The 13,127-nt window shown below is 48.6% G+C and overlaps 4 protein-coding genes across 4 annotated transcripts; 2 read left to right on the top strand and 2 right to left on the bottom strand.

Annotated features, from left to right (window-relative positions):
• Window positions 1–509: 509 nt before the first annotated feature.
• FTJAE_6260 (ATPase) lies at window positions 510–4,832 on the bottom strand (the record flags this gene model as incomplete). The annotated part of the gene is made up of 3 exons (XM_037352854.1): window positions 510–3,044; window positions 3,098–3,995; window positions 4,045–4,832. The coding sequence occupies 3 exons, from the start codon at window positions 4,830–4,832 to the stop codon at window positions 510–512; spliced, it is 4,221 nt and encodes a 1,406-aa protein (XP_037206661.1).
• A 1,855-nt stretch (window positions 4,833–6,687) lies between these two features.
• On the top strand, window positions 6,688–8,838 carry FTJAE_6259 (transcriptional activator Mut3p; the record flags this gene model as incomplete). The annotated part of the gene is made up of 4 exons (XM_037352852.1): window positions 6,688–6,713; window positions 6,805–7,660; window positions 7,712–8,502; window positions 8,556–8,838. The coding sequence occupies 4 exons, from the start codon at window positions 6,688–6,690 to the stop codon at window positions 8,836–8,838; spliced, it is 1,956 nt and encodes a 651-aa protein (XP_037206660.1).
• Window positions 8,839–9,844: 1,006 nt separating this feature from the next.
• FTJAE_6258 (uncharacterized protein) lies at window positions 9,845–10,694 on the top strand (the record flags this gene model as incomplete). Its single annotated transcript, XM_037352851.1, has 4 exons — window positions 9,845–10,015; window positions 10,068–10,133; window positions 10,180–10,518; window positions 10,572–10,694. The coding sequence occupies 4 exons, from the start codon at window positions 9,845–9,847 to the stop codon at window positions 10,692–10,694; spliced, it is 699 nt and encodes a 232-aa protein (XP_037206659.1).
• A 168-nt stretch (window positions 10,695–10,862) lies between these two features.
• FTJAE_6257 (killer toxin subunits alpha beta) lies at window positions 10,863–12,485 on the bottom strand (the record flags this gene model as incomplete). Its single annotated transcript, XM_037352850.1, has 3 exons — window positions 10,863–11,722; window positions 11,778–12,062; window positions 12,116–12,485. The coding sequence occupies 3 exons, from the start codon at window positions 12,483–12,485 to the stop codon at window positions 10,863–10,865; spliced, it is 1,515 nt and encodes a 504-aa protein (XP_037206658.1).
• Between the last annotated feature and the right edge of the window lie 642 nt (window positions 12,486–13,127).

Below are 13,127 nucleotides of genomic sequence, written 5' to 3'. Positions count from 1 at the left end.
TTTTAGCCACGGGATGATCTCTACAGAGTACTCCGTACTGTTGGCGGCTTTTTATCTTTTGCGAGCTACAACGCGTTCTAACTTCAGGGTAGCTGGCTTACCGAGAAACAATTGCCCTGTTTACTAAAACCAGTCTCATCACCACCAACATCGTCTTATAAGCCACTATGAGATCCGCGCCCACCCAAAGAATCTCTATTCGATCTCAAAACTATACCCACACATATAATCCAATTGTGTGATGTCTCAAAAGGTCAGACCGTGGTTACGAAGGAAAAAGAGACGGCTACAAGTACCATCGGAGTGCAGAGAGACGCGACCAAGGTCTCAGGAAACTAAACATCACTGAATGGTACTTAAATCCACGGTAAGAACGATCTATTATTATGATGAGTGCTATGTTGATAGTCTAATTGCGCAGTCTAAGGTTGCTTTACAGTCTATGATGATATCCGAATGAAAAAAGAACTAATTTTGAGACCCGAATGGATCAGGTTGCCATGTTACTCCTACTCCGCCTTCTTGGAAGTCTTGGTCCGAAGCTTCATGAGAAGGTAGACCATAGCATACGAACTGAAGACAAACACAGCTGTGATGCCCGCGTCCCTCCAGGCGTATGAGTACGACTTGAGGTTGAGAGTCTTGAGGTAGTCATCAGCCTTGCTGTAAGTACACACCTTGCACTCGTCGGTCGCATCAGGGTTTATCAGATTGCTGGGTACGTGTGTAAGCCACTCCTTGAGGTATTCGCCACATGTAGTACCGTTGGGAGGACTGAACCGAGCAAACTCGCTTTCCTTGCACTTGACAGGGGATCCCCACATGTCAAACGTCAGCATACTACCCATGAGGTAGTTGAAAGGGTTGATGTAGTAGATCCAGTACTTCCAGAACTCCTGTATGCTGGAGTAGGGTACCAGAACACCGCAGAAAGACACCAGGACAGTGAGGAGAAGTGGATTGACCAATGATGCGAACACCTCGTTTGGCGCGTAGGCAGCGATGAACTGACCAATGCCAGTGTAGATGAACTCATACATAAGCATGACAAAGAAGGTGCCGCCAGCACGGGTAGAATCGCTTGGGAAACCGACGGTGTAATACCAGGCGACGTAGTAGGTGACAGCACAAATGATCAGGTAAGGGACTTCCGAGACAATCAGGCCAGTCACGAAAGCGACCCAAGAGTACATCTTTGACTTCTTCTCACGGGTCTCGAAGATGTCTCGGCGATGGATGAACAACGGTTGAAGCTGAGCCATGACACCGGGAGCGACAAAGATGAAGTTGAAGACCGTAAACAACTTCAATTGAAGTTCAGCGACAGACGATCCAACCTGCCAGAAACTGAAGCCGTTGAAGAGGGCAGACGACAAGTGGAGAGCGAACTTGTTGTTGATGTAGTCTGTGTTGCGATACAAGGCGATGTTCATGCGATGAGTGACGAGCTTAGTCTGCTCCCAAAGAGAGGTAGCAAATTCGTGTCCATCGTCGGTAGTGGCCGGGGGCTTGGAAGCAGCTTCGCTGATGATGCTGTCGAGCTCCTTCTCAACAGCATCGTGCTCAGGGGAGGACAGCCAGACCTGGTTCCAATCCTTGCCTTGTGAGAGATGTCCAGAGACGACGTCAATCATGTGCTCGGCAGGGTTGACATGTTCTGGGCAAGGAGCTCCGTAGCGGCCAAAGTAGCCAGTAACAGTGCTGCCATGCTCGCCGATGTCGCCAAAGTACACTGTCTTACCGCCCTTAGCGAGAAGAAGAAGGGTATCAAACTGGGAGAAGAGCTGGGCAGAGGGCTGGTGAATGGTGACGAGGATGGCTTGACCGTGGGCAGCCAGCTTGCGCAAGAAACGAACGGTGTTGTATGCAGATTGTCCGTCAAGACCAGACGTAGGCTCGTCAAGGAAGATTAAGATGCTAGGCTTCGAGACCAGTTCGACACCAATGGTAACACGCTTGCGCTGTTCGACACTCAGACCGGCGCCGACTTGGCCGATGAGGGTATCCGCAAGATCATGAAGTTCCAGAAGGTCGATGATGGTGTCAACATACTTGAGCTTCTCCTCGCGAGGAGTGTCACGGCTTTGTCGCAGAAGGGCAGAAAACTCCAGAGCCTCACGGACGGTAGCATAGGGTTCGTGGACATCAAGCTGTTCACAGTAACCTGCAGAACGTTGGAAAGAAACCGGAAGGGGACGGCCATCAACCATGATAGAGCCCCGAATGGTACCTTCAGTCTTGCGTTGAGCCAGAACATCGAGTAGTGTAGTCTTTCCAGCACCAGAAGAGCCCATAAGAGCACCCAACATGCCTGGCTTGACCCAGCCTTGAACATTATCAAGAAGAACGCGATCACCTTGAGGAGTCTTGACAGTATAGCTGAGGTTCTTCCAGGTAAACACAGAGGTGTTGCGGACCAGACCCATTTCACCACTGGTGTCAGAGTCATCGCCAGATACGACACCACCATCACTGCTGCCCATGATCTTCTTCTCACCCTTTGTCTGTCCTTCTTCATCAGACTGACGAAGAGCAGCGGTGATGTGAGCGTTCTCGCGAGGAATGACCAGACTGGGTCCATCCTCGGAGGAGGCGTGCCACTTGGTGGTGAAGTAGATGGTGATGGCAACGAAGAGCGCCCACCAGGCCCAGATAATACCAAAGTTTCTCCAAAGATGGTCGTGGCTGTACGAGAGAGACGCCAGGTAGTCATCACCAGTAACGAAGTTCACTCCAGCCTTGGCTCCACCGACTCCAGAACAAGCCTGGTGATCGCCATTGGTGAAGCCAGGACCACTGGGTACGAGACTGTGCCCAACACAAGGAATGATCTTGTCATGGAACTCGTTTGACAGAAGAGCGTCAAAGCCGTAAGCCAAGGGGTTGATCCAGAAGAGCCAGACAAACCAATCGTGCATCAGAGGCTTGCTAATGAGATAGCCAGAGTACATGATCGTAGCGCTGATGAGAAAACCCGAAACCTTGGAAGCAGCATCAAAAGTGCTGAAAGCCGCGCCGACAGCTCTGAAAAGGGCCGTGATACACTAATGAAGGGTGTTAGCACTGAAGTGTTAGTGAGTAGGAGTACTACACTTACGATTGTGATTGAGATGAGAAGAACCCAGAAGGTGAAGAAGTGTCCGGCTGTGGCGGTAAGGCCAACCATGAAATACTCAACCACTGAAAAGGTGCTGACTTGCAACAGAATCACAGGTATATCAGCAGCAATCTGAGCGATACAGAAGGCAGCAGGGTGGTACATGGCAAAGGATTTGTGCTTGAGGAGAACAGGGCGTCCAGTGAAAGAGTCGGTGACCTCGGACATTGAGACCAGGGAGTTGCAGAGAAGAGCGATGAAAACAGCGCCTGACTTGATGAAAAGACCGCTTGAGTCATCAGAGGCATTGTAGAACAGAGAGCCAGCGATCAAAGCCTGTACGATCATGGAAAGCTGCTTGATCAAGAAGGTAGGCTTGTCTCCGAGGACAATTTGGTACTGACGCTTCACACAAGCTTTGGCCTGTGAGACGAACCCGACTGTCATGGGACTAGTATCGGGGAGCTTCTTATCCTTCTGCTGACGAACACCTAGCTTGAACTGCTTGGTCCTTTCGGCGGCGATCGTAGAGGTGGGATAGTCGTACTCAGACTTCATACGTTCGTAGATGGGCGACTTCTCGTACTCTGCTCGGAGAGCGTCTGCAGTGCGTGGGAAGCGGTTCTGGTGATCGGGGTGGATCTGTCGCTCAGTTGGGACAGTGACACCGGTGAGGTAGTCTGCGACGTTGGCGCCGTGTTGGCAGATGAAGCCCATGCTCTCCATGAAGGGCTTGGCTTCCTTGAGAGGACCGTAGTAGACTTCCTTGCCTTCGTCGAGCACGAGGACCTTGTCGAAGAGATCGTAGATACCGTTGCCTGCTTGGTAGAGGGTGACGATGGAAGCGAGACCCATCACATCGGTCATGGCGCGGATGGCCTTGGTGTACTCGAGAGCACTAGATCATATTAGATAGGTACCTAAAGGGTTTGAGTATCAGTACTTACGTGCTGGCATCGAGGCCACGGGTTGAGTTGTCCCAGCAAAAGACTGAGCCTTGAGTTGCCAGGGTCTCGATGATGGAGACTCGCTTTCGCTCTCCTCCAGAGACTCCACGAATGAATGCATCGCCAACCTTGGTGTCGATAGTATGCTCGATACCCATAGACTTGAGCAGGAAATCTCTTGTCTGGACTCTCAGCTCCTCGTGCGAGTTGACACCATTGGGGAGTTGGAAAGGCACTTTGAGTCGAGATGCAAAGTCCATGGTCTGACCAACAGTCAAAGCCGGGTAGAAGACCTCCTCCTCGGTGTTCATGACGATCTGGCCTCGATAGGTCTTGGCCTCCTCGGCAGTCATGGATCCATAGTAGACATCACCCTTGATGTTGGCGTATCCTCGTCGTTTGTTGGCGATCATGTTGAGAAGTGTTGTGCAGCCTGAGCCAGGACGGCCGAGAACAAGGAGCATCTCACCAGGCTTGACGCAGCCATGGCTGTTGTCGAGGATGGTCTTGAGAGGGGACTTTTGGCGAGACTCTTTGATGAGCTTGGGGATGTTGTACTGTGACAGGACATTCTCGTGGATAGCGGCATCAGCAGCAATGACATCGACAGTGAGGTTGGTCCAAGTAACACCAAGCTCTCTGTCAGGGAAGCCAGATGCCTTGTCTCTCTCTTTGTACTCCACCACTTCAGACTTCATAGACCATTCGGCGTCATCGTGGGAGACTTTCTCCATGGGCGTCGGTTCATAGACCGTTTGCGAGTCGTTGTCGTTGGTGTCGGAGTCCATTTTGATGGTGTTATTGTTTTGGTGGTGGACAGTATGTTCGCCCTGGCTGAAAGAGGATAGCCTTTACCGCCGAATTGCGCACCTAGATTTTGTGTTCTGATATGGAACAAAACTCTAAAGAATAAATGATAATAGATTGATATCTGCTACTGCATGTTTTTACAGGGAAAGTGGTTGCATGCTTCTTATAAACAACAACACATTTGACAGGCATCGGCTTTACAGACTGACGGGCTTTTTCGGCGTCCGACAGCAGCGTCAACAGGCAGCTCAACCAATGAAAGAATTGGATCTGATCCCTTTCTTGACAAGCATTTTAGTACGAGCGGGTTCTTCGATCCACTTGGATCTGACGGAAGTTGTTGATCTATGGACCCTGATAAGAATGTTGTATGCCAGGTCAAATTTACCGCTTAGTCAATTCGGCCTTTTTGGTGATGTTGGGCCGTTTGTGGCTGCGCTGCAGCGTGCGTAGCGCATTGAAGATAAGGTACGGATAGTGAGGTGGTGACTCAACCACTAACCCCAGTGCCTACAGAAGGGAGATGGCTTCTGTTACAGGGGCCACCTACTCGAGCCGCATTCAACGCTCCAGCTGGTTTCACATGCTTGTCAAACGCGATCTTCAGCAAACGTCACAACAGAAATGACAACAACGACTGCAATTACAAATCCCAGCTTAGGAATACAAAATTAACTGTCGCGATAGCGGACAAATAAATGAGTGCGAAAAGGCCGACTAAGTTACGAGGGAACGGGTCCTGCACAGCCAGGTTCGCTCGCATTCATTAGCATCCATATTACGAGACGTGACGGACTGTAAAAAACTGCGACGAGCTCCGACAGAGTAAAAAGTAAAAACCATGACGCAAAAGATAACGAGCCGCATCCGAGTCGGTCATTTTATAACCGTCTTTCCGACTTTGGCCCCCTACAACATCAGCTGCAATCTTCAAGGGGTAATCGAAGACGGACCTGTCTATAAATTGAAAAGTATCTGCCGTTGGTAAAAATGGGCCGGAAGAAGAGGAATTCTTGAATCTTCCGCTTAGTCAACGTCTTCGGCAGATCAATCCATGTCTAGTACGTGACTAGACCGTGATCTTCACGTGGGATCCCGGTTCAAGGTTTGACACTTTGTCCGATGTCGTTTAGCGCTGACCTCGTCGTCGTTTCTGCTTTGAGCTTCCTCCGCTTATTCAGCGGTCGTGTCGCATTCTTCTTGGACACCATCCTCCGAACCATCCTCGGAGAGCCTCATGTTCCGCGTTTACGAATCTTTCGGTCGTGGACTTTTCAGCGAAAAGACCGTGATTTTGACACATTAGCCTCGTTTTGCCTCATATCTTGGCTTTTCAGCCCGAGGCTTATGCTTGCTTACACCATACATATTATCATTTACTGTTATTTTGTTCAAAACTTCCGGCCGTTTGTTGGTCCGGTTCAGTTCAGTTCAGTTGTGGAACTGAGCCCAACGTCCATTCCAGACTATCAAACTCGATTTCGGCCAATTAATCCGCCTCCCTTCTTCCTCCAATCTAGTCTCACTTGTATATCAGAGCTGAATAAGTAATCATGATGCAGAAACGGGCCTGTGATGCCTGTCATAAGAGAAAGGTACGTACACGAGGCCCCATCTCCGTTCATTCCCGGTACCTCCGCTTCCCCTTTATCGATCAGTTCCATCCATCCATCTCTTGGCGAGATTGATGCCGTCTATCCCATCTTGCATGCATGCTTGTCTTTGTAAAGGTGTATCACATTCTCACCCAGTTGGTTAACAAATTGCCATCATCCTTCTAGATCCAATGCGATTCATCAAGCCCAGATACACCCTGCAACTGGTGTGAGCACCATGGCTTGGATTGTACCTTTAACCGAGTGAGAGGGCGGAAAAAGACAGCCAAGGCTAGGTACGTTCTGGCCGTGGCGTTCGGCCCCGTGGAGTTGTTCATTTTAACTTGTCTATTAGATCTCGTCAAACATCAGAGCAAAGTCTGGCAGAGCGCCTCAAGCGCATTGAGGATGCTCTCTCTCACACACTTTCTAATCAGAAGAACTCAGAAAACAGTGCAGCCAAGCCATTGACTCCAACTTCACAAGCCACTGACCCCCACAAGAGTTCAGACCCTGGTACTGGAGACTCAACCAACGATGCCCCTCAAAACTTGTCATTCAACCGGCCATCTTCTTCCTTTTTGAGAGCTACAGATTCGAGATCTGCAAGCGTGTCACAAGGTTCTCCGTTTATATCTCCAGCCCCATCTCCTGCTGGCGGCTTCACCAGCTCTGTTTCCTATGGCCAACTCCATTATGGTGGCTGTCACTTTGGCCACATCAGTCAACACAATGGACTCCCTCTGCTTTCAGAAGAGGGAAGACAATGGATAACTTCAAAGACTGGCCACGAAGTTATTCTTAATCCTGGCGCCACAGATCACTCCAACCCCTCCCAATCGCCTGCACCCCACGTTTACCATGCCCAACGCGACTTATACGAACTTCCTGATAGAAGTATCACCGAGAAGGCTTTTGACTCCTTTACTCATTCCTCTTTCAGTTTGGTGTTTCCCGTTGTGGAACGGGTTCTGTTTAAGGATACCATTGAATTAGCGTATCAGCCTTACACAGGCAATGTTCCTTCTTTGGAGCATCTCAGTGCCAAAGTTGGGGTTTTGGCCTTCCTCTCAACGATAGTACTCTTCCAAGACACATTTGAAGACGCACCAAGTATCGACACAGACTTATGTGCCACAAAGGCACGTTATCTCCTCACTGATGTTCTGGAAATAGCTAGTATCAACAACCTCCAAATAGTCTTCATGCTGGTAAGGACCTGACCTGAGGATTGGACCCTAATAGAACTGACACATGACTAGAACATGCATGAGATATTCTCTGGGCGCCTTCGATCCGGTGCCATGTTCCATGCCATTGCGTGCCGCATGGTATTCACGCTTGGAGGCCATATGTACATATCATGCAAGTTGCGAAGCTCGCAGGTTACACGTTCAGAGAGGGAACGGCGCCAACTTCGCATGCTGTTTTGGCTATGCTATATCTTCGATAAAGATATCGCTCTACGGACAGGTCAACCGCCCCTCATGTCAGATGAATACTGCGATCTCACCCTGCCGGAGACCTACTTCGACTGCTATGAATACCTTCCCAAGATCGATAGAAGCATCCCCAAAGTTTCCTACGAAGAAGAGAGTCTAATGCCTCATCTCCCGTGTGACCCTCGCCTGAGCCAGCTCAAAGACAAAACTAGTCGTCTGCTGTATTCGGCCCAGGCTGCTAAGAAGTCACATGCTCAGCTCCTTTGCGACATTCGAGAACTTGACGAAGAGCTCGAAGCATGGAGGCAATCTGTACCCCCTTCATTCCGCCCTGCGCTCTCGATCACCAATGAGTCTCAAGTCGCTCTTCAAGGGATGCATCTTCCTCGCAGTATGAGACACATCACCCTTCATTTGGACTATCATCATCTCATGATCGCAATCCATCGAGCCAGTGGTAGGTGCATGGAGCGTGATCCTGGAAACTCCAACGACCAGCCCGAATGGGTCCCTGGAGTCGAATCGAGCAATGCTCTTGCGCTGGAGGCTAGTCGGTCGACACTTTTGTATTTGCGCGCAGCGATGTGTGGAGTCGCTGGCGAAGCATTCTGGTAACAACAGCTCGCGCACACCGAATCCAGCTCAGTGACTAACTCTTGTGTAGGGTTATTGTCTTCTATCCCACAGCAGCCATGATCACTCTCTTCTTCAACATCTTGCTGTACCCACTCGATGAGCGGGCTGAGCAAGACCTTGAGCTTCTCAAAGCAGCCGCTGATCTGATCAACAATCTCCCAGTGCGGCGATTGACCACTTCAGAAGTCTCGCATATGAAACTTATCAATGACTTTGTTGTTGAGCTAGTCCGCCTTGGAAGGAGTGCGATCTGCAAAGCTACCATGGAAAGGGATCATGAGCTCGACAGACAGTTGATGATTATAGCCTAGGAACCATAATTTGTCTGTATTAGTATTCGTTAGTAAACTGGTTTGCGGGCGGTTGGGTATACCATAGTGGATTATAGAGGGGACATAGAATGATTCAGGGACTTTTGATTATATTCATGACATAGGAGGGAAAGGGGACAGGAATCGGAGTAATTTGCGATAATCCAAATTATATTGCTTCTACTGATGAACGGTGAGAAACTCTAACTGGACAATGCCCGAAATACAAAGACTAGTTCACACAGACCTTATCTCTGGCTGGACGCCTTCACATGCCTAAGAACATGGACACGCAATGATCTACAGAAAACATACACATATCCGCTGGGACAACCCCAAATGCCGAAGAGTATTATCCCGCAGCCTCAACAAGCCGATCTGAAGTCCAGGTAACGTTGAGACTGTGCATGCGTTACTCAACGTCTTACCCTGTACAGCCGTGTATAGCCTTGGCCGCTGAAATAAGGACTTGAGCTTGCAGTCCATGTTATAGATTTCAGTGAAATACACTCATTTGAGCGAATGAAGGAATTATGTAGTAGTTGACTTAGGTATAATCTCAAAGTACAGATACTATGTGAAAGTCTGACGCCCAAAGGCTAATTGATTGACGATAGACACTCACTCAGGTGCAGTCACTGGAGCCACTCACTGACTTGGCTGTTGTAACCTATACAATGGCAAGCTGTTGACTGTGAGACCTGGAAGAACTCAATTGAGCTTGTAGTACTCAAAGGTTCCCGTGAGTCTCGTTGCCTTGGACAAGAAAGGAAGTTCGGGGCGAGATGTCCAACTCCGATGCGCGTCATTTAGCGACGAAATCGCACCAATTGTCTCGGACAAACTCGTACTCCGCGCCCTCCAATGACTCATTGCCGTGTATGACAAATAATTCACTGAAGCCTCAATGACTATCTCTTTGTTTTCAAGATTCTTTTCTAAACTCTAATTTCCAGATACTTGTTGCTATAGAACTTTCAGTTTTAGATACAATAACGAACCAGCTATGCCGTCAGCAACTCGTCAAGACCAGCTCGTGTTAGTCCCTTGGGACCCCAACTCTCCTGAGCATGTCAACCGTATTTATGCACAACGAGTCCAGTGCGGTTGGGATAAGCAATTAGTTGAAGGATGGAAAGAGAGACAAGTTTCGGGCCAAAAGTCCATTTTCTGGATCGTTAGTTTCCTCAAGGATCGATTAATAATAGCTGAGGTTTAACTTTGACTAGACGCTGCGACCAGATGACCCCGAAACTCGCGAAACACTCCAATTACACTTAGATGCGTACCCTGAAGTAAGTCAGATACTAATAAGTAATCACCTGTATTGACATCTCTCAGGACAAGGCACCATTGGTTGACACAGCCGAAAGCCTCAGAGCCAAACCCCGAAAGCCTACACATACAAAGTTCTTTCCAGTGGGCCATATCTCACTCGACGACAGAAACGAGAAAACAGGAAACTTTGTCCTTGATCTTCCCAAAGAAGGCGTCTACTGGATCAAGACCTTTTACGTCTCAAAAGCACTTCGAAGCAAAGGCATCGGGCGAGCAGCCATGGACATCGTCGAGTCAATGGCAATTGAGGAACCGCTATGTGCCAAAACCCTCGCACTTGATACCGCTGAGAAGGAGATGCAGAAGAAGTTGTACCGAGAGAAGAACGGAAAGGAGCTGGGCGTAAGTCTTGGCTGTTGTGAATATTTGCCATCTACAAAGCTGACACGTTTTAGTCAACTAACCAGGATTGGTATGAACGGCGGGGATATAGGCTGATTCACATGCAGCCTGGCCACTACTTGGACGACGAAGACCCTCCTGTCGATGCTGTGTTTCTACGACGAGATATCGCATAGCTTTTAGTCAGGCTTGGTGGTTGAGATGATCTATTGTGAGCGGAGACCAAACAGCAAAATTGAGCTTGATAAACAGGGAGAGATATAGGTGTCTAGACGAGGAAAGAGATATGATAAATCCTGGCTCAAACCACTACCAATCAAGATCGTACATAAATATACAATAAATCATGCCCAGTCACACTTAATTCCCAGCATGTATTTCCCCCCATCACAATAAGACATCTCCCTCCATTCAGGGTCCTCCCAGCATCGAATATCGGGAGGACCATTCTCACATGCCAAACTACCTACAATGCTAGAAGTTCCAGAATAAACACACCCCTTAGCTCCGTGGGCCTCGAATGCAGGAAGCTCAGTCGGAAACTCCGGATTGTCCTCGCCTCCCTTTGCGGGCACCTTTGTTAGGACTGCTGCAAGACAGAAGTATTTGATAGGCTCTTCATGTGTATCTTGAAGGACTATCCATTGAGGTTCCATCGAAGCTTGCATTAACACAATGCGAACACGGTTGTGGCGAGGATTTGAATCAGCCAACCAACCTCGTAATTGGCGATTATAGTCCTCAGGGTAATAGCTCCGACTCGAGAGCCGGGCAGTAGAGTTCAGTGGCACAACGAGGCTCTTGTCTCTAGGAATATGCTTATTATTAGGGGCTTGACATTTGCCTTGACCTTCAGGCACAATCATTACGTCCCCCGCCGTAACATGATTAAGCCCGATATGGGGAATGTCGTACACACATTCTAGTGTTGAGGCAAAGGGAAGATGAGGATAATTGCCAGTTATCTTTTGAACGGTTTTGGCCATCGCATACATGGCGAAGTTATCAGCACTTCTCTTAATCCACCAAGCTGGATCGAGGTGAAATGCAGCGAGACCTTTAGTTTTTGCTGTATTATAAATCTTTTGCTTGACGACGGTCTGGTCACTCCGGCTGTATAGAGCATAGAGATCAACGATATGGTACCGCGGATCCACGCCAGAGGCCCAGTCAACATGGAGAAGCTCATGGAACCAAACACGTCCTGGGATGATTAACAAAATTCAAGGAAAAGTAAGAAAGACAATGAGTATCTATACCTTTGTTTCGAACGTAGTTATTGAGATCTGCGCGATGTTCTATGGGCAACTCCTTCTTGCTATTCTCATCGATGACTTTGAGGAGGTCTGGTTCGAGGAAATAATTGGGACAAAATGCGATACGTGCTTTTCCTGTATCATGGTCTTTGTTGGTTGTGTATGCCAGCTGGGTGTTTGGTTTGCATTTGCATATATCGCTTGGATCGTCGCAACGAACATGAAGTTTCCATTGAAACGGATTGAGACTGCTACCAGCTCTGATCGTCACAACAGTATCAATGATCTCTGTAGCTAAGTCAGCAACACATAAACAGAAGATCAACGTGGGGAGACTGTACCTTTAATGGCAGGTTGCTCTGCCTCATTGATGAAAGGTGGTGCGAAGAATTCTATAGCTGCAGCTTCGTTCCAGTTCAGCTCCTTTCCTTGAATGGCATCCATCATGTGCCAGGCTTGCTGCCAGCCGGAATAGATGGCCTTCCGCTGAGGAGAGCCCCAGCCACCACAGCCCTCGAAGCCGAAGAGTCTAGTAGCAAAGTCACCTACATCTCCATCTGCCTCTGTGAGGTTATATTGACTCTCTCCAAGTGCGGCACTGAACGTATCAGTTGCTCCTTTTAGATCATCAATATTTGCAGCATGGACTGATGCATGGAAAGTAAGGGGGGGAAAGGCCACTGAGGCAACTAGGGTGAAGATGAAAATCATCGCTGGAGATAACAGCTGGGCTGGTGCTCAGTCTCTTGGTCAGTTGAGTACAGAAAACAGTCTCACTGCTTTAAACCCCCCACCATATGCGAACGGAGCATGGTCGAGAACCGTAGTATGCTGGTATATGCAGTTGGTTGACCGCAAGTTTCATAAAACTTTCTTGGCAGCAAATTGGCATGGCCAACAGTAACAGGGATAAGAACACAATAACCAGGGACAAGGTATATGCCTGATGTGCCTGGGACTCGCATCACTGACCCAGCCAACCTCTGTGGCCTGACTTCTGGACGGACGTGATATAGAAACAATGGCTGCGTTATTGCAATTTATGTTTAAAGATACTTTTGCTAAATTTGATATTGGTGCCGAAAGTCTACCATAGTTGGAGCAGGGAGTTGACCGATGGCCCACAGAAGTGACTTGTACACACAGTGAGAGGCAGCCTTGCGCTTGGACTCTTCATTTGTTAAATTGAGATGGCCAAGTGACACGTTAGCTGACCTTGGATAACCAACAACCAACACTTGATGCGCGAGAGCTTAATACACAGATTTGATTCGTCGATTCCGGGGACAGTAGAATGAAAAGACTCTGTATTGGGAAATCGCCGGAATCCTCCTCGACTGATTTGTTTCATCC

The sequence above is a fragment of the Fusarium tjaetaba genome (genome assembly GCF_013396195.1).
Source record: "Fusarium tjaetaba strain NRRL 66243 chromosome Unknown NRRL66243_c0000122, whole genome shotgun sequence".
NCBI lineage: Eukaryota > Fungi > Ascomycota > Sordariomycetes > Hypocreales > Nectriaceae > Fusarium > Fusarium tjaetaba.
This window is presented reverse-complemented; position numbering and strand designations above follow the sequence as displayed.